At 55.7% G+C, this 26,402-nt stretch overlaps 1 protein-coding gene across 1 annotated transcript; it reads left to right on the top strand.

The window, feature by feature from the left end:
• Nucleotides 1-211: 211 nt before the first annotated feature.
• On the top strand, nt 212-20,398 carry Abca2 (ATP binding cassette subfamily A member 2). Its single transcript, XM_021183865.3, has 48 exons — nt 212-385; nt 3,577-3,670; nt 4,694-4,805; nt 4,890-5,053; nt 5,278-5,405; nt 5,551-5,661; nt 5,897-6,115; nt 6,478-6,845; nt 7,087-7,246; nt 7,962-8,090; nt 8,183-8,347; nt 8,424-8,520; nt 8,820-8,993; nt 9,063-9,165; nt 9,239-9,353; nt 9,467-9,657; nt 9,806-9,956; nt 10,033-10,237; nt 10,377-10,541; nt 10,643-10,823; nt 10,903-11,115; nt 12,086-12,282; nt 12,367-12,549; nt 12,745-12,929; nt 13,033-13,153; nt 13,428-13,664; nt 13,744-13,950; nt 14,192-14,294; nt 14,380-14,699; nt 14,774-14,987; nt 15,074-15,179; nt 15,270-15,381; nt 15,472-15,532; nt 15,615-15,789; nt 15,870-15,985; nt 16,067-16,214; nt 16,359-16,482; nt 16,617-16,749; nt 16,842-16,959; nt 17,083-17,261; nt 17,461-17,602; nt 17,702-17,836; nt 18,330-18,433; nt 18,507-18,599; nt 18,684-18,786; nt 18,871-19,008; nt 19,094-19,294; nt 19,695-20,398. Exons 1-48 carry the CDS (start codon nt 320-322, stop codon nt 19,728-19,730), a joined length of 7,302 nt encoding a protein of 2,433 aa, XP_021039524.1. The 5' UTR covers nt 212-319; the 3' UTR covers nt 19,731-20,398.
• Nucleotides 20,399-26,402: the final 6,004 nt, after the last annotated feature.

The following is a 26,402-nucleotide window of genomic DNA, read 5'->3' as shown; positions in this document are numbered from 1 at the left end:
TGTGAGGGATCTTGGAAACACTGCATTATGGGTCCAGTGAGCAGCAAGGCCTAGTGCTGTGCGCAGGTGCAGGCGGGCGCGGGCGCCCCCTGGCGGCTACCCGGGCGCAGAGACGCCTTTAAGTGGGGGCGACGGGCGCGGGCGCGACGAGTCTCGGTAGCTGCGGCCGCCGGGGCGGAGCCTGCGAGCAGCAGGTCCTGGAGGCTCGAGCGCCCCGCCCCCGCGCGGGCGATGCCGAGCGGCGCGGCCGGCAGCGGGGCCCGGCGGGGCGCGCAGAGGACAGGGCCGCGGCGCTGAAGCGGCGGAGCGCGGCCCGGCCATGGGCTTCCTGCACCAGCTGCAGCTGCTGCTCTGGAAGAACGTGACGTTGAAGCGCCGGAGCCCGGTGAGCGAGCCGCGCCCGCCCTTAGGGGCTCGCAGGCCGCGCGCCCAATTTGCCGGTGCGCTCCCCGCGTGCACGTGCAGTGTCCAGGCGCGCGCAGACCCCGGGAGGGCGCCACCGGAGACCCTGTACGGGGCCGGACGATTCCGCGGGCTTTCGGGCCTCCGGCAGTGGGTTCGGCTGTGCCCTGGTCCGCTGACACTCGCAGCGCACGGCTGAGTCACGGGCCGGCGCCCTCCGCAGCGCTTTCTGGCAGGCTGGGGTGGGGGCAGGTGGTCCCTGGACTTCAACTGGAGCTAGGTGCAGGTTCCTGGTCCAGAGCGCTTGCTGGGACACACCATTCAGCTTAGGGACTCAGAGCCCTGGTCCCATCGTGTCTGGGGCCCCCATAGGAACCTGTCTTTTCATTCCCTTTACTGGTACTCTGCCCTTGGGCAAGCACCTTAGGCTGAAGCTGGTACCAAACAGCCTTCGCCGCTGCTGCTACCGCCCTCCTCCTCTTCCTCCTCCTCCTTTTCCTCCACCACTACCACCACCATCATCACCACCACCACCACCACCACCACCTTCTCCTCCCTTCATCTCCTTTCCTAACCCATCCTGGCATGTCCAAAACCCTTACTCTTGCTTTCTCATCCCTGGGAATGTCCTTGTTGTGTGGACTCAACCTGTTAAATCCCAGCACCCCTTCGTCCTTTGGGGCCAGTTTCTCCTGAGGCTGCTCCTCTGATTTCTCCTGCCTTGGGCCTCTCTTGGGGCTGGGTTGTGCTGAGCTTCTCAGTACCTGTCTAGGGCAGGCAGGATATAAAGAGTGTTGGGGTATGAGTCCTGTGTGAGGAACAGGATGCCAGGCACGGATGGCGTTTGCAGTGTTGGTTTTCATCCCAGTCCCTGGAAGAGCAAGGGCATCCAGAGAGTCCTGGGCCAGCAAGAGTGTCCGAGGGCCCTTGGGATTTTCCAGGATGGAGACAAGAGAGTGCAGGACCTAAAAGAAGGGCCTTAACCAGCTCATACCCAGGGACCCCTTGGGCAGCAACACTCCACCTATGTTCTTTCAGTACTTTAGATTCATAATAAGAAACTCTGGTCTGTAGGCAGGGTGGGTAGCAGTCATCACCACAGCCTGGCAGAATTCCTGTGGGCACCTGGCCCTGGCTGATTGCCAGGACTGGGTACATTCTCTGTTCTGGTTGTCTGGGATTGGCTGGTGTGGGGTCTGAAGGGGCAGCCCTGTGACTATAGCTTTTGAGTCCCTGGGGAGAAGGGACACAGAGTGTATGTAGGCATGCCTTAGTGCTAGCTAGCCCAAAGTTGCTTATCAGGAAGACCCCTCAGGGCTTGGGAATAGAGGCCACAACATAGTTCCTGCCACAGCAAGTTGGGAGAAGAGTCCAGCTGTGTGACAGTCAGTTGGAGGTGCCCGTTGCCTTTTCCCTAGGGCTGACCCCTGCCTGTTATGTGGATTTGTTGGGTTTTCCTGGATTTGCATGCTTCAACATTCCCAGAGACCAATTAGACCACAGAGGAGATCCATAACCTATGGCTGAGCTACCAGCAGTGACTGTCTTCTTCCAGGAAGACAGTCTTTGCTGGTGTCAGGGGTGTGCCCATGCAAAGCTTGTGATCTGGAGGGGACTTCAGGACTTCTACCCTGCTTGCTTCCTTCGCTCAAGTACTACCCTGCCCTGTTGTAGGGACATGGGTAGTACATGGGACATAGGTCCACCCTGGCATCCTTAGGAGGATCACCAGTATTAAGTAGTTGTGGTGGAAGCTAACATCACACGTGGGTATCACCTGCTACCCTCCCCATCCCCCATCACAGCAAGCACAAGGCTGCTCAGGCCCAGGGTGAGCATGGTGATATTGGGGCAGTGTGGAAGCACGGGACTTGTCTTGAGGGACAGAATCCCTAGGTCACTTGCGGTCACCTAGGTAAGACAGGTAGCGCTGGACCTGTGCTATGAGCCTGTAACCAGATGCCCCTCTGTTGCCCTCCGCCTCCCAGCTAGGACTCTTTCTCCCAGCAGCTCATGCGCAGCCGTTGCTATAGTGATAGGGGAGCCAGCCTGGCCTGTGCTGCAGTTACTCGGGCAGAGGTGCCCAGGGCAGGGCAGATGTGCCTGTGGTAGGGTAAGTGTGGGTAGGGCTGTCTCTTGAGCTGTAGCCCCTGCCACTCTGTATGCGTGAGACACAGTGTCCTGCAGCCCCGGGTGTACATACCACCTCCTCAGCTGGCCCTGGACTCCGTCCTGGCTGGAGAGGAGGTGGAGGCTGGCACAGGCTGAGGCGGGTGAGGGTATAGACAACACAGCAGGGTGTTCTGGATCACAGAGAGCTATTGTCAGCACAGTGGGCACAACCAGGGACAAGCTGGGCATGGACCCACACTCCTGGGAGGGGCTTCAGAGTCTGCTTCAGATGGTGATGAGGGTGAAGGAGACCTGAGGCAGAAGAGCTATGGAGGAGGACGGCTTCTGCGGGGCTGAGCCTCTCTTTTCTGGGATCTTAGAGGCAGGAGCTCCCGGTCTATTTCCTGGACCTCCTCCCTGAGCTGAGGTGGGGGCAGGAATTGGTAAAGCCCCTTTTCTCCACATGGTATGGGAGGTGAGTCTGGCCTCCCTTGGCAGCCTGGCCCTGAGAGGTTAGGGCAGGAAAAAAGGCTTCTTGCCACAAGGACCATGTTAGCCAGAGGCTCAGTGTCCTGGTCACCTGCTGGGCCTTGCTTATACCAGGCCTCACCTCTCTGAGTCCAGCACAGAGTTACAAGGCTGCTGTGGCAGAGGAGAGGAGAGATGCTGTAGGGGCTCAAGGCACTCAGAAGCCACATGTGGTCAAGATTGTACCCATTTGTCCTATTGGTTGGGTCAATGAATGGGTCACAGTTGACCACAAACTGGCTGACCTTTGACCTCTTCATAGAGTAGGTAGGTGGTCCATGCTTTGACAGGCAACCTAGGGGCCCCATTTAGTGGTACCACATAGCATTCGTCGTCTTGGTATACTGGGAGGGACTACAACCTTGGCGGGACCTGAGAAACCTGTGCTGACCCTTCATGGCCACTGGGTGCTTGTGGCTAGGCTGGTCCTTTGAGGAGATCAGGAGGGCCTAGGCCAGCACATGTTTGTCATGTACAGTCCAGGGCAGGCAGTGGACAGACTGCATGTGGCCTCATGTGGCCCACCCTTTCTAGTGGGTCCTGGCTTTTGAGATCTTCATCCCGCTTGTCCTCTTCTTCATCCTGTTGGGACTGCGGCAGAAGAAGCCCACCATCTCTGTGAAGGAAGGTGAGGTGTAGGCGTAGCCCGGGCACGTGGGTGGGCAGGGAGGGAACAGCGTCCTTTCTGTGCATGAGTCCGCCTGAGTGTGTCCCCATTCCTGAGGCTCTCTGAGGCCACGGCCCGAGTGCCTGCTCCCTGTGTGATCCTAGCCACACATGGCTAGGTCACGGAGGTCATGGCTGGCCATGGTGCCCATGAATGATGGAGTTGCCTGTTTCTGGAGGGCCAGGCATTCACCAGTCTCCTCTGTTCTGTTTTGACCTGTCCCCCACCCCGCATGGTCTCTTGTCCTCCTCGGCCCGGCCTGCATGCAGTCTGTAAGTGAGCAGCCATCTCCTCCTTGCTGGCTCGGGTGGCAGCCATGGATGGCCTGGCAGGTCCTCCTGCTGCGGCTTAAGCACCCCTACTGCTTGCATTAACAGCCTTCTAGCAGCTGGGTCCTGTCGAAGCCACTGCCCGTGGTCAGGAAAGGCTGGCTTATGACTCAGGGTGGTGGGCTGTCATATGGGTGGTGGTGATCAGTGAAGGGCCAGGCCACCTGGGCCATAGCTGATATCCTGCTCAAGCCACTGGAGTAACTTCTTGGCAGGGTATCTGTGAGGTTGCCTGGCCGTGCTTTATAAGGGTGGGGTTCCTGGGCTGAGCCTGGGCTAGCCCGAGATGAGGCTGGGATGGCCAGCGACTTTCCCTTCAGACTCCTTAGGGCTGTTGCACTCACTCTGCTAACCAGTTGGCCTGAGAGGTCAGAGGTCACTGCCAAGGGGGTGCCTCCTGTGCTACCTCGGTCTCTGTTGGAAGGGGAGATAGTTGGGACATTTGTGCACTGCACAGGCTAAGGAGTGATATGTTGGGCGTTACAGGAGAGGGGATGGCAGGTGGCCCTCTGACCTCTGACCTGCAGAGTCATTTGCCTTAGCACAGCTTGGGGCCATGTGCTCTGTGCTCCAACCCTAGTCTGCCTGAAGCATATCAGGAAGACTGTCTCTGTACGACTCTTGGCCCCGTCTCCCTCATTCTTGCTCCCACTAGCTTTCTACACCGCAGCACCGCTGACATCAGCCGGCATCCTGCCCGTCATGCAGTCGCTTTGCCCTGATGGCCAGCGTGATGAGTTTGGCTTCCTGCAATATGCCAACTCCACGTGAGTACCCCTACCTCACCCCTTGGGAGGCAGGTACCCTCACCCCTACCCCATAGCAACAGCTGATGTCTTACGGTGTTCCAGGGTCACCCAGCTTCTGGAACGCCTCAACCGTGTAGTAGAGGAGGGCAACTTGTTCGACCCAGTGCGACCCAGCCTGGGCTCAGAGCTCGAGGCTCTGCGCCAACGTCTGGAGGCCCTCAGCTCAGGCCCTGGCACCTGGGAGAGCCACTCAGCCAGACCTGCAGGTGTGGACTGCATGGGGATGGCTTGTGGTGGAGAGGCCCTAATTGCTGCTGTCACTGGAAGCCTGCCTCATCACTCTGGGACCTTGTGTCCGCATCACATTGTCCCTTACCTGTGTGCTTGAGGCAGGTCCAGTGCAGTGCTGTTAGCTCTGTGCGTAGCCTATCTGGGGCATTTTAGCCCTAGCTAGAGCTGGACCCTCAGTCCCATCCTCCTGCCTGTCCAGTTTCATCCTTCTCTCTGGACTCGGTGGCCAGGGACCAGAGAGAGCTTTGGCGTTTCCTGATGCAGAACCTGTCACTGCCCAACAGCACGGCCCAAGCCCTCCTAGCTGCCCGTGTGGACCCTTCCGAGGTGAGGCAGGGCATGTATCCATGGTAGCCATGCCTCTCTGCTTCCTCCATCACCCCTGGTCACGGTGGGGAAGGGCACTGCAAGTGTACCTGAGCTCCCCTCAGGACTCTGGAGCCGCTGCTGAGCCAGACCTCTCCCAATGCAGGTCTATCGCTTGCTTTTTGGTCCTTTGCCTGACCTGGATGGAAAGTTGGGTTTCCTTAGGAAGCAGGAGCCCTGGAGCCGCCTGGGTAGCAATCCTCTGCTCCAAATGGAGGTGAGGGGGCTTAGCCCTAGGAGAGGGATGGAAGGAAAGGCGCTTCCTCAGCTATACATACCTTCTGGGGATCGGTGGTGTGCATGGGGAAGTGGGGGCTGGCAGTGATTCAGGTGCTCCCCAGCATAGAGCCAGCACAGTGAATGGTCACAGCAAGCTCTTGTGCTCCCTCAGGTAGGGCCTTACCCCTTTCTTGGTATGTCAACTTTACCAGTTCCCCATGCCTTGCCCCCAGGAGCTGCTGCTGGCTCCTGCCCTTTTGGAACAGCTCACATGTGCTCCAGGCTCTGGGGAACTGGGCCGGATTCTTACCATGCCTGAGGGTCATCAGGTAGACCTTCAGGGCTACCGGGATGCTGTGTGCAGTGGGCAGGCTACAGCTCGTGCCCAGCGCTTCAGTGATCTGGCCGCTGAGCTCAGGAACCAGCTGGACACAGCCAAGATTGCTCAGCAGGTGAGGCCCTGCCTGCCAGTTGGCCAGCAAACCTGTTGACCAGCCTGGAGGAGGTGCTGGGGTAGTTGGAGCCCGAGGATGGGAGAGACTCCTGCTCCCAGGCCATGCATGGGCTGGCGGTAACAGAGCATTCAGTACCGTCTACACTATCTCAGGCTTCATTTCCTCCCCATCTCTCTGCCCAAGTTGTACCTCTAACCCTGGCCAGGTCTTCCCAAACTGTGGACCGCCCCTCATCTTACTCAAGTACTGTCCCCTGCTGATACCCTCCCTGCCCCAGTCCTGATCTTAGTCACTTCCCTGAGTCACCTCCAACCAAGTTTCCTAGCCTGCATTTTCCACATGCCTGGTCTTCCCCTCAGCTGGGCTTCAATGTCCCCAACGGCTCAGATCCCCAGCCACAGGCACCATCCCCACAGAGCCTGCCAGCACTCTTAGGGGACCTGCTGGATGCCCAGAAAGTTCTGCAGGATGTGGATGTCCTATCAGCCCTTGCCCTGCTGCTGCCTCAAGGTGCCTGTGCTGGCCAGGCCTCTGCACCTCAAGCCAGCAGCCTGAATGGCCTGGCCAACAGCACCGGGATAGGTGCAAATCCAGGTTCCAACACCACTGTTGAGGAGGGCACCCAGTCACCTGTCACCCCAGCCTCTCCTGACACTCTGCAAGGGCAGTGCTCAGCCTTTGTGCAGCTCTGGGCTGGCTTGCAACCCATCTTGTGTGGCAACAACCGGTAGGTCCGCAGCGAAGGGATAGAGGAAGGGGTAGAGGCAGAGGGTCATGGGGAGTTGAGCCCATCACTTGGCTCTTTGCATAGACTCTGTTCTGAAGGTCCTATCTGCTATCTGCTTTGACATTTAAGTCTACTCCGTGCCCCCACCTTAGCCTGATATTCTGTTCCTAAGCCCTGCCCCAGGGCTCACTTTGAGCCATCCTGACATCTCTGCCCTGTTCTGGTGCTTTGTCTCTGCCAGCACCATCGAGCCTGAAGCGCTTCGGAGCGGCAACATGAGCTCCCTGGGCTTTACAAGCAAGGAACAACGGAACTTGGGCCTTCTTGTGCACCTCATGACCAGCAACCCCAAAATCCTGTACGCACCAGCGGGCTCTGAAGCTGACCGCGTTATCCTCAAGGTGTGTGGGTCTGGCACATTTGGGTCATGAGTTGTGCCTGTCTCCCCAGCAGGAGCCTGCGTGAGGGCTTTGGAAGCCCAGGACTCTATGCAGGACTGCTAAGAGATAAGCTTGACTTCATGAGGTCTAGAGACTGGTGTGCCTGCCGAGGGGAGCTTTAGGGTTAGAGGTACAGTGGCACTTGGCAGCTTTTCTGTTGGGAACTCCTGAGAGTTTCTGTGGAGATGAATTGGAAAGGCTGGCTGGTCTGGCTAGAGTGTCCCTCACCCCTCACCATGCTGACTGGGCCAGGGTGGTTATGTTCAGAGACACCCTCCCCTCCCCCACACCAGTAGCATCAAATGAACAGGGTACAAGGACTGTTGGAGCCTGGGGAGAGAATTTGTTAGAGTAGTATAAGCCAGGGCTAGAAGTGGGTATGGCAAGGCCTAGACCTTGGAAGTTTCTTTGGGAGATATCATGGCCAGACATCAGGCACTCTAGGGGCATGAGGAAGGCTATGAGGAAGGAGCTGGGAAATGCATGGCTCACAGCTGGGATGGACTCACAGCCCACGTGGCTACTGCAGGAAATTATACAGAGACCTGGGTAGAAGTTTGGCATGAGTAGGGACAGTAGTTGGGTTGGTCCCTTGGGCATGTGAGGAAGTGGAGGACTCTCAGACTGTCTTGGATCTTTTCTCAAGCCCTTTGCACCAAGCTTTCATTCTCTGCAGGCAAATGAGACCTTTGCCTTTGTGGGCAACATTACACACTACGCCCAGGTCTGGCTCAACATCTCCACAGAGATCCGAAGCTTCTTGGAGCAAGGCAGGCTGCAGCAGCATCTGCAGTGGTTACAGCAGGTGCTGTGGGTACAAGGTGGGTGGGCACCTGTGGTCGGTGATTCTGCTTACGACGGTCCGAGCCACACCCTCAACTCAACCCTCTACCCTAGTATGTAGCTGATCTTCAGCTACACCCTGAAGCAATGAACCTGTCCCTGGAGGAGCTGCCACCTGCTCTGCGCCAGAACTTCTCACTGCCTAATGGCACAGCCCTCCTGCAACAGCTTGACACAATAGACAACGCAGCCTGTGGCTGGATCCAGTTCATGTCCAAGGTGGGCTGGGAGAGCCCCATGGCCCTTCCTCCCTGAGTCATTTTCAGGGCCAGCTCCAACATTAGCCGCTTTGCAGGTGAGTGTGGACATCTTCAAGGGGTTTCCTGATGAGGAGAGCATCGTGAACTACACTCTCAATCAGGCCTACCAGGACAATGTCACAGTGTTTGCCAGTGAGTTCCTCTCCCTCCTCCCACAAGGTCCTTTGTCTCCTACAGACCTACGCTCTCACCAGCTCAATCCCACCCTATCCCTACTGTGTCCCATTCTCTTCCAGTTCCTTGGCCTAGACCTTGTCCCATTTCTACCTTCTCCCAAGCCTGCTTCAGTTCGCTCCCACACTCGGCATGCTAGCTCCGCCTCATGCCCTGTCCTTCAGTCCCATTTCCACTCCTGGAGCGCTCACCTCACTGTGTCCCACGCCTTCTGTGTACATCCTCTGGCCGTACACTTCATCAGCCTCCTGTTCCAGGCGTGATCTTCCAGACGCGGAAGGATGGCTCTCTCCCTCCACATGTACATTACAAGATTCGCCAGAATTCAAGCTTCACGGAGAAAACCAACGAGATCCGCCGTGCTTATTGGCGTCCAGGGCCCAACACCGGCGGTCGCTTCTACTTCCTCTACGGCTTCGTCTGGATCCAGGGTGAGGTTCTGAGCCCAGATGGGATTTGAGGGGGCCCGGCCTCGCCCTGACACCACCTCCAACCCACAGACATGATGGAGCGCGCCATCATCAACACATTTGTGGGGCATGACGTGGTCGAACCTGGCAACTACGTGCAGATGTTCCCATACCCCTGCTACACCCGTGACGAGTGAGTGCCAGCCTGCAGAGGTTTGGGGGTGGGTCTCAGGCTCGAGCCCCACCTCACACCTGTCTCCCCTCAGCTTCCTGTTTGTCATTGAACACATGATGCCATTGTGCATGGTGATCTCCTGGGTCTACTCTGTGGCCATGACCATCCAGCATATTGTGGCAGAGAAAGAGCACAGGCTCAAGGAGGTGGGTCTGGGTGGCTGCAGGCGCCCCCTAGGGGAGGGGCAGCCGGCGTGGGAGGGGAGGGGCGGCAGTGCAGTCCTTTCCTCTCGTCTCTGCCCCACCCGCCCGCCCCACAGGTGATGAAGACGATGGGCCTGAACAACGCCGTGCACTGGGTGGCCTGGTTCATCACGGGCTTTGTGCAGCTGTCTATCTCCGTGACAGCTCTGACCGCCATCCTCAAGTATGGCCAGGTGCTCATGCACAGCCATGTGCTCATTATCTGGCTCTTCCTTGCCGTCTATGCTGTGGCCACTATCATGTTTTGGTGAGTACTGCAGGGAGTGGGGAAATGGTTAAAAATAGGCAGACTCTCTCTTAGGGCTCCTTTGGGCCCCACAGGGGCAGCCCAAGTGGGCTGCAGGCCAAGAGTGAAGGGTCTTGGGGCTAATGGCTACGCGGTCCTTCCACTGCAGCTTCCTGGTGTCTGTGCTGTACTCCAAGGCTAAGTTGGCCTCAGCCTGTGGCGGTATCATCTACTTCCTGAGCTACGTTCCCTACATGTATGTAGCGATCCGCGAGGAGGTAGCCCATGATAAGATCACTGCCTTCGAGAAGTGCATTGCGGTGAGGTTTGTGGCCGGGTGGGGCCAGGATAGGGTGCGCATCTCCATCCCATCTACTGACACCCATCTTTCTTCAGTCCCTGATGTCCACAACAGCCTTTGGACTGGGTTCCAAGTACTTTGCACTGTATGAAGTGGCAGGAGTGGGCATCCAGTGGCACACGTTCAGCCAGTCCCCAGTGGAAGGAGATGACTTCAATCTGCTCCTTGCTGTCACCATGCTTATGGTGGACACAGTGGTCTACGGCGTGCTCACTTGGTACATTGAGGCTGTGCACCCAGGTACAGGCCCATCTGTGGAGGGACCAGTGTGGGACAAGGTCACTGGGCTTCTGCCTTCCTCTGGGTGGTATTTGGCCCACCTGGTGGATAGTCGTCACCTCCAGGCCCCCCTGTCAGCTCTCCCCTCCTCGACCCCCAGGTATGTATGGGCTGCCCCGGCCCTGGTACTTCCCGCTACAGAAGTCCTATTGGCTGGGCAGTGGGCGGACAGAGGCCTGGGAGTGGAGCTGGCCATGGGCACACACACCGCGCCTCAGCGTTATGGAGGAGGACCAGGCCTGTGCCATGGAGAGCCGGCACTTTGGTGAGGCGAGGGTCAGAATGTTGACTGGGATGGGTGCTGGGTTTGGGGGTCTGGGGTGGCCTTGGTGCTGCCCCCAGCCTGCTGACTCTGCCCTGGTACAGAGGAGACCCGTGGTATGGAGGAAGAGCCCACCCACCTGCCCTTGGTCGTCTGTGTGGACAAGCTCACCAAGGTCTATAAGAATGACAAGAAGCTGGCCTTAAACAAACTGAGCCTCAATCTGTATGAGAATCAGGTGGTCTCTTTCCTAGGCCACAACGGGGCCGGCAAGACCACGACCATGTGAGTGTCTAGGGACTGCGAGGAGGGATTAGCTAACAGGAGGATGTGGTGGATTGTGACCCTGCTTACCCCACTCCAGGTCAATCCTGACTGGACTGTTCCCACCCACGTCGGGCTCAGCCACTATCTATGGGCATGACATCCGCACCGAGATGGATGAGATCCGCAAGAACCTGGGCATGTGCCCACAGCACAATGTGCTCTTTGACCGGCTCACGGTGGAGGAGCACCTCTGGTTCTACTCACGCCTCAAAAGCATGGCACAGGAGGAGATCCGCAAAGAGACGGACAAGTGAGCACAGTGAGGGACTGACAGGGCAGACGGACGGGCGGGTGGGCTGGCGGGCGGGCATGTGGATCCGAATCTGCCCCACTGCTGGGCACAGGCAGTTTGACTGCACTTATCCCACAATGCAGGGATAAGCACAGTCTGAGATATGGGGGAGCCTGCGCTGGTTCAGAGGTCCCTGGACTGTGATGAAGCAGGGGGCGGGGAGGCATGGGATTCTCAGACTCTTGGACGGCTGCTGAGAGTTGTAGAAGGGCCGAGAGTAGAGTCAGGGGCCTACTGGCTGGGGACAGCATCTAGCTCCAGGGTTGGGGGCAGGTGGAGGGAAGAGCTCCGACTTGTCCCAGCAGTAATTGCCCTTAGCTTGCCAGAGGCAGGCTGAAAGCACAGATGGGCCTTTCATGAGAGAATTGTGCTGTGGGTCTGTAGACAAAGGCCTTCCCCAGGTTCCTCAGGGTGGGTCTTGATGAGAGAAACAGCCCACGTTTAACCTTATCCTTTATTAGCTGGAAAATGGATGCATAAGCCCTCTCTCAGGGTCTGACCCGAGATTACATACCTTTTGCAGGGGGGAATGTCTGGGAAGGGAAGTCTATTGGCTAAGCCCTCTGGGCCTCTAGATGTCTCATTAGTGTGGAGAGCTCTGTTTTGGGCCTACTATGTGATCATAGGACACATTTCTTTTATGTGAGAAGCATGGCAGGTGTTCCAAGTCAGGAGTCTGGCAGAGAGCAGGGAGTTGCCTAAATCTCAGGTGACTGCTCACCTACTCTCCCGGGTCTCAACCGGCTCTACCCACCAAACTTCCTGGCATGGGTTTACGTGCCACAAGGGCATGAGCAGAGGGAGGTGCTGTGGATGCTCATGTGGAATTCAGGGAGAGGGGTGAGGACATGGGGAGATGAGGGCTCTCCCCTGTCAGCCTTCCATCCTTGATCTGCTCCCTCCCATCCCCCACCTTTGGGGCCCACAGGATGATTGAGGACCTGGAACTCTCTAACAAGCGGCACTCACTGGTACAGACACTGTCTGGAGGCATGAAGCGCAAGCTTTCAGTAGCCATTGCCTTTGTGGGTGGCTCTAGAGCCATTATCTTAGACGAGCCCACGGCTGGCGTGGACCCCTATGCTCGCCGTGCCATCTGGGACCTCATTCTGAAGTACAAGCCCGGTGAGCAGGCTGGCGGGCTGGCCGTGGCGGGGGTGGTGTCTCGGTGGTGTCTGTTCACTTACCTTGGTGTTTGGCCTACCCCAGGCCGCACTATCCTCCTGTCTACCCATCACATGGATGAGGCCGACCTGCTGGGGGATCGCATTGCCATCATCTCCCATGGGAAGCTCAAATGCTGTGGCTCTCCCCTCTTCCTCAAGGGAGCCTATGGCGATGGGTACCGCCTCACATTGGTCAAGCAGCCTGCAGAACCTGGCACCTCCCAAGGTCTGTGCTGAGACGACTTGACCCAGCCTCTGGTCCTCCGTGCCCCATGATTCCTTACCTAGGAGAGGTGCAGCCCTACCCTCACTTCATGGGGACTTGGGACACCGCTAAGCCTCATCTCCACTTGCTTGCTCACTAAGGGCCCTTCTTCCTCAGCCTCTCACGAATCTCCTTCTGCTCCCCCTTCCGTCCCAGAGCCAGGGCTGGCTTCCAGCCCCTCAGGTTGTTCTCGGCTGAGCAGCTGTTCGGAGCCGCAAGTGTCCCAGTTCATCCGCAAGCATGTGGCTTCCTCCCTGCTGGTCTCAGACACGAGCACCGAGCTCTCCTACATCCTGCCCAGCGAGGCCGTCAAGAAGGGGGCCTTTGAGCGTCTCTTTCAGGTGTGTGGGGCTGGCTCTGGTGGCTAGGGATACGAGGGGCCTGGAGAGAAGGACATGTCGCTGCCTGCGTTCCGTGGCGCTGCCTTACCCGATCTCTTTGCAGCAACTGGAACACAGCCTGGATGCACTCCATCTGAGCAGTTTTGGGCTGATGGATACAACTCTGGAGGAGGTGTTCCTCAAGGTATCTGAAGAAGACCAGTCACTGGAGAACAGCGAGGCTGGTAAGAGTCCCCAAGGCTGGCGGTCAGTCCAGCTACCCATAGAAGGCCCTGGGGACATTGCTTTTCTGTAGTCTCTGGAAGTGGGGTCAGGCTAGGCTCATGGTGGATGGTATGGTAGCTCTGCCTACCTGTGAATAGGTATGCGAATTAGAGGCTGGGATCAAGGCAGGGCCTGGGGTTATGGGTGGACACTAGGGACTGAGGCACTAAGATGTCCTGGAGAAGAGAGCCTTGGCCCAAGCCTTCCCTCCCTCACTGCCTCTGTTGTTTGCAGATGTGAAGGAGTCCCGGAAGGATGTGCTGCCTGGGGCAGAGGGCCTGACAGCTGTGGGGGGTCAAGCTGGCAACCTGGCTCGGTGCTCAGAGCTGGCACAGTCCCAGGCATCGCTGCAGTCTGCATCCTCTGTGGGCTCTGCCCGTGGGGAGGAGGGCACCGGCTACTCTGACGGCTACGGTGACTACCGTCCCCTCTTTGACAGCTTGCAAGACCCAGACAATGTCAGCTTACAAGGTGGAAGCTAATGGGGGAACTGGGGAGGGTCCAGAAGGGTGGCGTGGGACTGGCTATTCACCTCTGCCTCTCTGCACAGAGGCAGAAATGGAGGCCCTGGCTCAGGTGGGCCAGGGCAGCCGCAAACTCGAGGGCTGGTGGCTGAAGATGCGGCAGTTCCATGGGCTCCTGGTGAAGCGCTTCCACTGCGCTCGTCGGAACTCCAAAGCTCTCTGCTCTCAGATTCTGCTGCCTGCCTTCTTTGTCTGTGTGGCCATGACTGTGGCATTGTCCGTCCCTGAGATTGGTAAGGCTGCCTGGCCTATGTGGTATGGGGCGAGGCTACTGTCTTGCCCCCGGGTCTTGGCTTCATTTTCCTCCCAGCCCCCTGTAGAACAGTCCTCTACTCCTCTCCTCACACTCTAAACCTTACTCAGGGGCTCATGAGAGGATCTGTCCCCTGAGGAGTCATACCCCACAAGCTCGGCCCTCTCTATGTTGGGTCTGGGTAACTGCAGTCTGCTCAGGTCTCCGTATTCACCCACCAGGTGACCTACCTCCACTGGTCCTGTCACCCTCTCAGTACCACAACTACACCCAGCCCCGTGGCAACTTTATCCCCTATGCCAATGAGGAACGCCAGGAGTACCGGTGAGGCCGTGGGCTGGTGGGGCTGTAGCACAGGGCAGGGCAAGAGTCGAGACTTATGGCCCCTAACTCACTGTCATGTCCTCAGATTACGGCTGTCACCTGATGCCAGCCCCCAGCAGCTGGTGAGCACATTCCGGCTGCCCTCTGGTGTGGGTGCCACTTGTGTGCTCAAGTCTCCTGCCAACGGCTCCCTGGGGCCCATGCTGAACTTAAGCAGTGGAGAGTCCCGCCTGCTGGCGGCACGGTTCTTCGACAGTATGTGCCTGGAGTCCTTCACACAGGGGCTGCCACTGTCCAACTTCGTGCCACCTCCACCCTCACCTGCCCCTTCCGACTCACCCGTGTCCCCAGATGAGGATTCACTGCAAGCCTGGAACATGTCCCTGCCACCTACTGCTGGGCCAGGTACCACCTCAGGGAAGGCTCCTGGGGGCACAGGCATGAGTGACCCATCTCATTATGCTGCACTGTGCCCACAGAGACGTGGACGTCGGCACCTTCTCTGCCACGCCTAGTGCATGAGCCAGTCCGCTGTACCTGCTCTGCACAGGGCACGGGGTTCTCATGCCCCAGCAGTGTGGGTGGACACCCACCCCAGATGAGAGTGGTCACAGGTGACATCCTGACTGACATCACCGGCCACAATGTTTCTGAGTACCTGCTCTTCACCTCTGACCGTTTCCGACTACACCGGTAAGTTGGCCTGAAGTGGCTGTGAACAAGGGGTGCCTGGCAGATGGCTGCCGAGCCTCAGTGACCCTCCCACCTGTCTTGTACAGATATGGAGCCATCACCTTTGGTAATGTTCAGAAGTCTATCCCAGCATCCTTTGGTGCCCGGGTCCCTCCTATGGTGCGGAAGATTGCAGTGCGGAGGGTGGCTCAGGTAGGCGGCTGCCCTGGGGTTTTGGGCACCTGGTCCTAAGCTTAATAACTCATGGCTCTGAGCCTCTCTGAGGTACTTGCCCCTCCCCAGGTGCTCTACAATAACAAGGGCTACCACAGCATGCCCACCTACCTCAACAGCCTCAACAATGCCATTCTGCGTGCAAACCTACCCAAAAGCAAGGGCAATCCAGCAGCCTATGGTAAGGAGAATCAGGGTTGAAGGACGGGCAGGGGTGCAGCTGAGCTGGAATGGTTGCATGGGCCTAAAGCTACCCCTTTCCCGTGTGCAGGCATCACCGTCACCAACCACCCCATGAACAAGACCAGTGCTAGCCTCTCCCTGGATTACCTGTGAGTGAGGCAGACCAAGTTGAGGAGGGGCAGGACCACCGCGTCCTGACACCTCCTGGAACTGAGTGCTGTCCCTTTCTAGACTGCAGGGCACAGATGTGGTCATCGCCATCTTCATCATTGTGGCCATGTCCTTCGTGCCAGCCAGCTTTGTGGTCTTCCTTGTGGCAGAGAAATCCACCAAGGCCAAACACCTGCAGTTCGTCAGCGGCTGCAACCCTGTCATCTACTGGCTGGCCAACTACGTGTGGGACATGGTGTGCCCCCGCATGGTCCCTCCCTGTCCCTGACTCCCATCCCCATGCCCGGGTCTCATCTTCTACCTTCACCTTTGCAGCTCAATTACCTGGTCCCAGCCACCTGCTGCGTGATCATCCTCTTTGTCTTTGACTTACCTGCCTACACGTCACCCACCAACTTCCCCGCGGTGCTCTCCTTGTTCCTGCTCTACGGGTAAGCTGGGGAGGGATGTGGAGCGCGTATGGGTGTGGGTGTGGCTGGGGGTGCCCTGTGACCACCACTGTTTGTCCACAGGTGGTCCATCACACCCATCATGTACCCAGCCTCCTTCTGGTTTGAGGTCCCTAGCTCAGCCTACGTGTTCCTCATCGTTATCAACCTCTTCATCGGCATCACGGCCACGGTGGCTACCTTCCTTCTGCAGCTTTTTGAGCATGACAAGGTAAAGGTGGGGGTGAATGGGCAGCAGGGCGTGGCTTGGGGCAGCAATGCTGAGCTATGGCTGCCCCCAGGATCTGAAGGTGGGGTGAATGGGCACAGCAGGGCATGGCTTGGGGCAGCAATGCTGAGCTATGGCTGCCCCCAGGATCTGAAGGTTGTCAACAGTTACCTGAAAAGCTGCTTCCTCATCTTCCCCAACTACAACCTGGGCCACGGACTCATGGAGATGGCCTACAATGAGTACATCAATGAATACTATGCCAAGATTGGTGAGTCTGGCTCTGGGTGGACAGTGCGGGCCTTCAGGGGGCCACAGAGTGGTGTGCCTAGTCCTTGACTCTTAAGTTCCAAGAACAACGGGGATCCTTAAGGCTCTCAGAACCCTGAACCAGCAGTTCCACAGGCCAGTTTGACAAGATGAAGTCCCCGTTCGAGTGGGACATTGTCACACGTGGACTGGTGGCCATGACAGTCGAGGGCTTCGTGGGATTCTTCCTCACCATCATGTGCCAGTATAACTTCCTACGGCAGCCACAGTGAGTGGAGTGTGTTGGGTGATGCTGGGGACCCTTGGTGGGGGGGTCCGGGTGTGTGGCTTGGCCAAGCCCTGACAACTTTACTGCCCTAGACGCCTGCCTGTGTCTACTAAACCTGTGGAAGACGATGTGGATGTGGCTAGTGAGCGACAGAGAGTGCTCCGTGGCGATGCCGACAATGACATGGTCAAGATCGAGAACCTGACCAAGGTGGGCTCTGAGCTATGGGAAAGTAGGTGGGGAGTGGGGCAGGGAGTGGGTCCCAGCAGTGGGGTGAAGTCAAGCCAGGCAGGAGTCCCCACCCTTTGCTGAGAGGGAAGGCTCTTTGGTCAGGTGTACAAGTCTCGGAAGATTGGCCGGATCCTGGCAGTGGACCGCCTTTGCCTGGGTGTGCGCCCTGGAGAGTGCTTTGGGCTCCTTGGTGTCAATGGTGCAGGGAAGACCAGCACCTTCAAGATGCTGACTGGAGATGAGAGCACAACAGGGGGAGAGGCCTTTGTCAATGGACACAGGTGGGGTTCCTATACCCTGGATACACACAGGGAAGCATTGGATGCTGGGGTTGGGGGTGAGTGGGTGGGAGACCCCCCCCTCAGGTGCAAGGGTGTGTGTGTGTGGATTTAGGAGTGTGCTGACCATGACCTCAGGGTCCAGGAGGGCAGGTGTGGGGTGAGCATACTGTCCTGGGTATTGATCACCCTCTGTCCCCAGTGTACTCAAGGACCTGCTCCAGGTACAGCAGAGCCTTGGCTACTGCCCGCAGTTTGACGCCCTGTTTGATGAGCTCACAGCTCGTGAACACCTGCAGCTGTACACGCGGCTGCGTGGCATCCCCTGGAAGGATGAGGCACAGGTGAGGACGACGGGGAAGTAGCTGGAGGTGCCCCAGTGTGCACGTGCTGGTGGGAGTTCTGTAAGATGAAGCCCACACCTCCTCGCTCGGCCCTGCCAGGTAGTGAAGTGGGCCCTGGAGAAGCTGGAACTGACAAAGTATGCAGACAAGCCAGCTGGCACCTACAGTGGAGGCAACAAACGGAAGCTTTCCACAGCCATTGCCCTCATTGGGTACCCTGCCTTCATCTTTCTAGTAAGTCTTAGGGGTAGGATTCCTGGTCAGCCAAGGACGGCAAAACCAGGTTGGGTGGTGTCTTAGTCAGGGTTTCTATTCCTGCACAAACATCATGACCAAGAAGCAAGTTGGGGAGGAAAGGGTTTATTCAGCTTACACTTCCATACTGCTGTTCATCACCAAGGAAGTCAGGACTGGAACTCAAGCAGGTCAGAAAGCAGGAGCTGATGCAGAGGCCATGGAGGGATGTTCTTTACTGGCTTGCCTCCCCTGGCTTGCTCAACCTGCTCTCTTATAGAACCCAAGACTACCAGCCCAGAGATGGCACCACCCACAAGGGGTCTTTCCCCCTTGATCACTAATTGAGAAAAATGCCTTACAGTTGGAGCTCATGGAGGCATTTCCTCAACTGAAGCTCCTTTCTCTGTGATAACGCCAGCTGTGTCAAGTTGACACAAAACTAGCCAGTACAGGTGGGCTGTGTCTCTGACTGAACTGACCCCTGCCCTAGGACGAGCCCACCACTGGCATGGACCCTAAGGCCAGGCGCTTCCTGTGGAACCTCATTCTGGATCTCATCAAGACGGGACGTTCGGTGGTGCTGACGTCACACAGGTGTGCCCCTCCCCCACCCCTCCGTGGGCCTCTGGCAGCCCCTCTGGTGCCAGCCTGAGCTGTCTGTCCACAGCATGGAGGAGTGTGAGGCACTGTGCACACGCTTGGCCATCATGGTGAACGGGCGGCTGCGCTGCCTGGGCAGCATCCAGCACCTTAAGAACAGGTGAGCCGAGCAGGGGGTGCAGGAGGTGGGAGGGCTGTCGGACCACACCACGCGGGGCTCCCGGCCACACCTGTGTCCCACCAGGTTTGGGGATGGCTACATGATTACTGTGAGGACCAAAAGCAGCCAGAACGTGAAGGACGTGGTGCGGTTCTTCAACAGGAACTTCCCAGAGGCCATGCTCAAGGTAGGTGTGGTTACATGGGGTAAGGGCGAGAGCATGTCCCGCCCGGGCAGCCCCTGACCTCCATGGTTCCCCGATCTCCTCCAGGAAAGACACCATACAAAGGTGCAGTATCAGCTCAAGTCAGAGCACATCTCGCTGGCTCAGGTGTTCAGCAAGATGGAGCAGGTGGTGGGTGTGCTGGGCATCGAGGATTACTCGGTCAGCCAGACCACCCTGGATAACGTGAGTGTGCTGCGTGGAGTTGGGGGTGTGCCCTCTTGGATTTGCCTGCACCACTCACCGGCGGGCCCCGCCCACCTGTCCCCAGGTGTTTGTGAACTTTGCGAAGAAGCAGAGTGATAATGTGGAGCAGCAAGAGGCTGAGCCCTCGACCTTGCCGTCCCCCCTTGGACTACTCAGCCTGCTGAGGCCCCGCCCCGCACCCACAGAGCTCCGGGCATTGGTGGCTGATGAGCCTGAGGACCTGGACACAGAGGATGAGGGCCTCATCAGCTTCGAGGAAGAGCGGGTGAGTGGTCAGCACCCTCCCGGCGGTTCTGCGGCTCAGGCTGCCCCAGGCTCACACTGAAGGACCTAAGTGAGAGAAATAGCTGTAGCTCTGCCTTCTCTCTGCTGCTTGGCCGTGGAGCAGAGAGGGTCGTCTGCATGTTGAGGCCTTGAGTGGATATGGGGAAGCTGGAATGGGCAAAAACTGAATGCAGTGGTGAGGATTACAAGAAACCAAAGACTAGGGGGAGTGACTACCAAACTGGCCAAGAGGAACAGACACCATAGAGTACTTAGTAGGGGGAGGATGCTCAGGGGAGTGCCAGTGCCCAGCTAGAAGTCAGGTAGAGCGTGAATATCCTCAGCTCCCATTTGGGTGCTGAAGATGCCTTCCCAAGCCCATTTTGTCTGCTCTTCACCAGGCCCAGCTCTCCTTCAACACTGATACGCTCTGCTGACCATCAAGAGCCACATCAGGGATGCAGCTGTGTGGGGCAGATGTCAGGCGGTGGCCGTAGCCCCTAGTCACACATGCCAGGCCCTGGAAAGGCAGGTTCAGGACCAAAGGGCTCCTGCCCTCCTCCCAACTGCCATCCTCCCCGAATTGTGCCAAAGGCTGGCCTGGCCCTGGGCTGCACATACCCTCACCCTGCTTTGCCTTAAAGCCTTGGGTCCTGGCCCAGCCCCTTACCCTGCCCAGCACCATCCACCTTCCCAGGGTGACATGGGCTGCCCCAAGTATCCTGTGACCCTTCTCTGCAGCGGCCGCAAGTCTACCCAGGCCAGCATCTTGCACAGCTGTCTTTCCATGGACACCCTTGACTGCAGTTGGGGATGGGGCAGTTTGCCTACTTATTTTGCTTTAAGAGCCTCCCTCACTTGGCTGTGGTACAAAAGTTAGGCTACCATGGGAAGCCGTGAATGTGGCTGCCTCAGCCCTGGTGGAATGACAGGAACGGAGAAGCTGGGCTTGCTGGCTAGGTGAGGGGCCACTGCTCCCTCCCTACCCCCTCAATCTGCCTTTGCTCTCCCGTCCAGCTTGGCCCTTCCTGCCACCCACATGGGAGCAGGACTTTGTATATAGCACACAGATGTTTGTTTTCAATAAATAAGCAAAAAGCACCTACCTGTGGGAGCCTGTGCCTGTGGTGGAGGGAGTTGTGAAGGCAGGCCCACTGGGCTAGGGTACAGCCGCCCGCCCGGTCTGACTGAACCAGATGTGAAGGGCGGGGTGCTCCACACGGGGAGATCCATCGTCCTTCCCCTTACCTGCCCACGCAGCCCAGACCCTGGTTCTGTGGGTGGGTCCTGAGTGGGCTTATGGGAGGGTAGGGTGGTGCAGTTCACACTGCTGTTATCTCTCAGGCGCTGCGTGCCTCATCTCAGCCTCCCCCACTAGGCCTAGTACCCACAGTGAGTCTGTTTGTGCTGGGCTGTCTCTACTTCCTGAAAGGTGGAGGAGGGTCCTGGGAGGAGACCTCCAGGTTGGCACTGGAGTCTGGGTGCATAAGAAGAACTTCCTAAAGGTGATGGGCCCATGCTGGTGGGTCTCTAGTGAGATGAAGTTCATATCTCATACTAGCCCTGCCTGGTGGTGAAGTAGAGAAAGGCCCTAAAGCATGGAACTTAGGAAAACAAGATCCAGCGGGAAGTAGGGCCCAGGAAGCATAGGGCTCAGGAGAAATGGAACCTGGGAGCTCTGAGCTTAACTAGACATGGGCTCTGTGTCTGCCAGCCGTGAGTTAGGGAAACAGGATGCTTTCACACACATGTCTGTCTTGTTTGGGAACACCTCAGACTTTTCGAGTGCTTAGGGGTTAGGGACACAGAAGGTAGGAGAATAGAGGGCTGGCTGGCACCATATGCAAGAGTGAAGGAAGAGGAAAGGAGGGTGGTAGTCAGGAGTGAAAGGTGCTATGTTCCTATAGGCTATAGAAACTGTGTGGCCTATTACAGGTCCCAGAGGCTGGGACCAGAACTGGTGCCCCAGCAGTGAGCTGAGGTTTCTCTGGCCTGAGAAGCAAAACAGGAAAGCGAGGGTGGGCATGTTAAGAAGTGGGAATGAGGGCTCTTGGGAAAGAACACTTGATAGTCTTGTGGAGAATCAGAATTTAGTCTCCAGCACCCATGCTGGGTAGTTCATAACTGCCTGTAATTACAGCTCCCAGGGATCTGACACCTTCTGCTTTCCACAGATCCTACACCCACACATAGATATGTGGTATATATTCACAGACATATGCACACATACACACAAATAAAAATTAATTTAGGAGTTTGGAGAGATGGCTCAGCAGTTGGCACTTCCTGATCATCCAGAGGATCTGAATTTTAGTTCTCAGGTCACACAACCACCTGTAACTCTAGTTCTAAAGGATCCTGTGTCCTCTTCTGGCCTCCTCAGGCACACACACACACACAAATTAAGAATAAATCATAAGAAACAAACCTAAAATACTAGGCTTTTGGCACAGGCCTGAAGTCCCAGCTATTGGGGCGCTGAAGCAGAACTGGTTTACCAAACAAGTCAATGCTGTCCTGGACCACTTGATGAATATCCTACCTCTAGAAGTAAACTGGCACAGTGGTACACACTTTTAACCCTAGCACTCTGGAGGCAGTGGCAGAGGCAGGTTGGTCTCTATGAGTTCAAGGCCAGCCTGGTCTACATAACAAGCTTAGGCCAGCCAGAGCTACATAATGAGACAAAAGTAGGAAGGGGCTTGGGAGCACAGCTCAGTGGTGGAGCACTTTGGTGGAGCACTTGCCTAGCATGCCTGAGGTTCTAGGTACAAGCTACAATAACCATAAAAACAACAAGAAGTGTGGCAGGCACCGGAGAATGGCTCCTGAAGTTGTTCTCTTGCCTGTACACATACAACAGGATTGTGAATTCCAGCAGAGACTTAAGAGCCTGGGCTCCTGGGACCCAGTGAAGTGCACTTAGTTCCTGCCGTAAAGACAGGACATGGATTTGGATGAAGGGCTCTAAGCTTCTGAATTTGTGACAATCCTAAGGTGTAACCCCACCATCTTAATTTTGAAACCTCCACAACAGTTGCAAGAAAAGAACAGTGTGTACCCCACTCCCTCTGCATGCGCTCATGGTTTGGAATACCCTGTTTTTGTTTTTTCAAGACAGGGTTTCTCTATAGAGCCCTGGTTGTCCTGGAAATTAATCTGTAGATCAGGCTGGCCTTGAACTCAGAAATCTTCCTTCCCAGCACTGGGACAAAAGGTGTGTGTCACCACACCCATCCTATGGCTGTTGGCACAACTTTTCTTGAGCTTACCCATCAGAAATAAGTAGCAGCTCAGAACTAGCAACTACATTACCCCCAAGCTGTTTGCGCCCTGTCCCCACTGTTCCCCACCATCACATGCAAGGACCTCCCTCTGGAAACAACACAGACAGTGCTATCACCCTGGAGCCTGAGGCATTTCCTACATAGCTTTTTAAAAAGCTGTAGGACATAGGAGCCATGAGGGCACCACCATCCCCAGCTCAGGCTGAGCAGGCTGAAGAGCTGAGCAGCCTGGAAGGAACAGACACATCTGGGTGGCCATGGGCCAGAAGCTTTTGCTACGCGAGCAGCTGCAGGCTGCAGGCTGGGGGCCAGTTAGCGCAACCCCGTATGCGGCCTGCAGGCCTACAGAGCCGGCTGGCACTATTGCCCCTAGCCTTATTTTGTCACAAGATAACCATCAACAGACCAGCCTACAGCAAACCGGCTGAGCAGTTACCCAGTGCCCACCAAATCTACGGCCATTGGAGATGGCCCGGTCTGCAGCCGGGACTAGGAAGGAGTCACTTTCTGAAGTTTTCAACCTGGTGAAAGATCTGTTGGGACTAAACGAGGGACATACCATGCAGTGTTAAGAGGGGAAGAAAAGCTAGGTGTCCTAGTTTGCTTTCTATTGCTGTGAGAAACACCACAACCAGAAATCCCCCAGGGAAGGAAAAGTGTTTCCTCTTTCTCTTCATCACTGAGGGAACTCAAGGCAGGAACTGAAGCAGAAGCCATGGAGAAACCCTGCTTCCTGGCTTCCTTCCAGCCTGCTTTCTCATACAATCTAAGAGCTTGCTCAGGAGCAACCCCACCCACGGTGGGCTGGGCATGCCCTCCTCTATCAATCATTAATGAAGAAAATGCCCAGACTAGAGAGATGGCTCAGTGCTTAAGAGCTCTGACTGCTCTTCAAGAGGTCCTGAGTTCAAATCCCAGCAACCACAATCTGTAATGGGATCTGATGCCTCTCTGGAATGTCTGAAGACACCTACAGTGTACTCATATACATAAAATAAGTATTAAAAAGAAAAGAAGCGGGGCAGTGGTGACGCACGCCTTTAATCCCAGCACTCTGGAGGCAGAGGCAGGCAGATTTCTGAGTTCGAGGCCAGCCTGGTCTACAGAGTGAGTTCCAGTACAGCCAGGGCTACACAGAGAAACCCTGTCTCAGAAAAGAAAGAAAGAAAGAAAGAAAGAAAGAAAGAAAGAAAGAAAGAAAGAAAGAAAGATAGATGATAGATAGAAAGTGCCCCACAAACTTATCTACAGGCCAATCTAAAGGAGATATTTTCTGAATGAGGGTCCCTCTTCCCAGATGACTCTAGCTTTTGTCAAGTTAACAAAGAACTAACCAGTTTGGTGGTAATACTGTAGCACTCAGGAGCAACAGGAGGAGGATCATAGTTCAAGGCCAACGTGGGCTAAGTAAAACTCTGTCTAAAAACAAAAGCAGAGGGCTGGCGAGATGGCTCAGTGGTTAAGAGCACCAACTGCTCTTCTGAAGGTCCCGAGTTCAAATCCCAGCAACCACATGGTGGCTCACAACCATCCGTAACAAAATCTGATGCCCTCTTCTGGAGTGTCTGAAGACAGCTACCGTGAACTTACATATAATAAATAAATAAATCTTAAAAAAAAAAAAAAAACAGCCGGGTGTGGTGGCGCACGCCTTTAATCCCAGCACTCGGGAGGCAGAGGCAGGCGGATTTCTGAGTTCGAGGCCAAGCCTGGTCTACAAAGTGAGGTCCAGGACAGCCAGGGCTATACAGAGAAACCCTGTCTCGAAAAAAACAAAAAAAAAGAAAAAACAAAACAAAACAAAACAAAAAAAAAACCAAACCAAACCAAAACCAGAAAAGCAAGAAACAGAAAAAACAAACAAACAAAAAACTTCTTCTAGGCCCAGTTAGAGTAGCAGTAGCTGCCTCTATTTATGCCAGCTGAGTCTCTGGCAGAGTTGTTTTTTTTCCTGTCCCTAAACCAGGACAGGTTTGACAAGTGGAGAGATTTGAGTGGGTGTGATACAGTTGGACATCTTTTGGGAAGAATACTGTGGGTTGTGATATGCCAATGCCAGGAGTCCTGGTGAGGGTCAGTGGGTCCTGGAGTTGGGAGGACCTTTCTCTTTTAGGACTGAGACAATGAGGCAGTCCCCTGCCCAGGACTTGTGATTATTTCATTTTCTGCATGTGTTGATAGGCATTCTTATGGAATCCTCCTCTATTTAAAATAATGTCATTGTGGACCTAATGCACTTACTTTTTTCCTTATTATTTGAGTGTGTGGGTGTGTGTGGGCATGTGAATGTGTGTGCTGAGGCCTGCACATTCCATGCTTTTAGAGTTGTTTGTACATCAGCCATCAGCTCCAGGCATCAGAGGCAGGATTTAGGCTTATGTTGAAATGCCTGGTGCTTTTGACCACTAAGCCATCAATGCTGGCCATTGATTTTTATTGTTGTTGCTTGTTTTTGAGACAGGATCTCTGTGTGCAGTCCAGGCTGCCTGTTTCCTAAATGCTGGGATTTTTTTTTTTTTTTTTTTTTTTTACAAATATTCTACAGAATATTTCTTTATTTTTCACTAAGACTCTCCCAGAAGACATAACTAACCTTGTCCCCCACCCCCACCTCCACGAAGGGTTAATGCTGAGATTAAAGCCATAAACCACCATGTCTGGCTTGGCTTAGCCTGTGTTCCTTTGTCCTGCCCTGACAGTTTCTGAGCTGTCCCTGCTTTCTGAACACCACACAGACCAGACCTTTCTCCCTTCCCCTCTGGGGCTTCTCTAATAACTCAGAGGGCTGGGGGCCCATGAACTACTACTGGTCAGTTGATTTCTCATAGTTGTGGAGACTAGGTATCTAAGACCAGAGTTCCCTATGTGGAATCCTGATGGGGCTCCTTTGTAAGATTATAGATTCTGCCGGGCGTGGTGGTGCACGCCTTTAATCCCAGCACCTGGGAGGCGGAGGCAGGCGGATTTCTGAGTTCGAGGCCAGCCTGGTCTACAAAGTGAGTGCCAGGACAGCCAGGGCTACACAGAGAAACCCTGTCTCGAAAAACCAAAAAAAAAAAAAAAAAGGATTATAGATTCTACTTATGAGGGCTCCACCCTTAACTCAGATCCACTCTGATAAACTCCACCTCCTAATCCTGTACCATAACTATGAGAGTTTCAACACATGAATCCGGGGAGATGTGACAGTTTATGGTAGAACCCTGTGGGGGGATCAAGGCTCTGCTACTGCTATGGGAGTGTCACCACACCTAGGTATTTTCTACAGGCAGAGCTCAGAAACCTGAGCAAGTCTTTACTAATATTCCAGTGTACCCCAGCCACCTCACCCTAGTCCCTCACCGGTTTGTGTCTCTTTTCATCACAGAGCTGTTAGAGGAGAGGCACAGTGAAGTGCACCTGCAATCGCAGCACTTGAGGAGTGGAGACAGGAGGTTTAGAAGTTCAAGGCCAGCCTGGGCTACATGAGGCTGTGTCTTTTAAAAACAAAAACAAAGACATTCCAACTTTGTACAGGAACAGGATTTCTAGAGGAGACCCTCTTGATTGTGTCAGGAGAGAAATGTACAAGGAAAGAGACATGAGCCAGCCTTGAGTCTGTGGGCTTCCAGGGGATGCTCTGCATGGATTAGAGATTTCAGGGTGAGATCCTATGGCCTGGCAAGTCATGGGTTCAGCTGAAGCAGGTGGCAGTAAGGTTTTTGGAGGGTGGGGTACTGGTGGAGTTGGGGTTGAAGTGAGGACCTCACATATTAGGGAATTGTTCTACCTCTGAGTTAAGCTCTATTCAACCCACTTTGTTAGAGACAGAGCCTCACTGAG

This window comes from Mus caroli, unplaced genomic scaffold, assembly GCF_978045245.1.
Source record: "Mus caroli unplaced genomic scaffold, Mus_caroli_1 scaffold_2, whole genome shotgun sequence".
NCBI lineage: Eukaryota > Metazoa > Chordata > Mammalia > Rodentia > Muridae > Mus > Mus caroli.
Note: the sequence above shows the minus strand (reverse complement) of the source record. Positions and strands in the feature narration are given on the sequence as shown.

Excerpts from the sequence above, each read along its gene's own strand:
- Abca2 (XM_021183865.3), top strand. The coding sequence starts at position 320 with ATGGGCTTCCTGCACCAGCTGCAGCTGCTGCTCTGGAAGAACGTGACG. Across the intron at positions 12,283-12,366 it reads CATTCTGAAGTACAAGCCCG|GCCGCACTATCCTCCTGTCT; the intron begins GTGAGCAGGCTG and ends GGCCTACCCCAG. Across the intron at positions 18,787-18,870 it reads TCCCAGAGGCCATGCTCAAG|GAAAGACACCATACAAAGGT; the intron begins GTAGGTGTGGTT and ends GATCTCCTCCAG.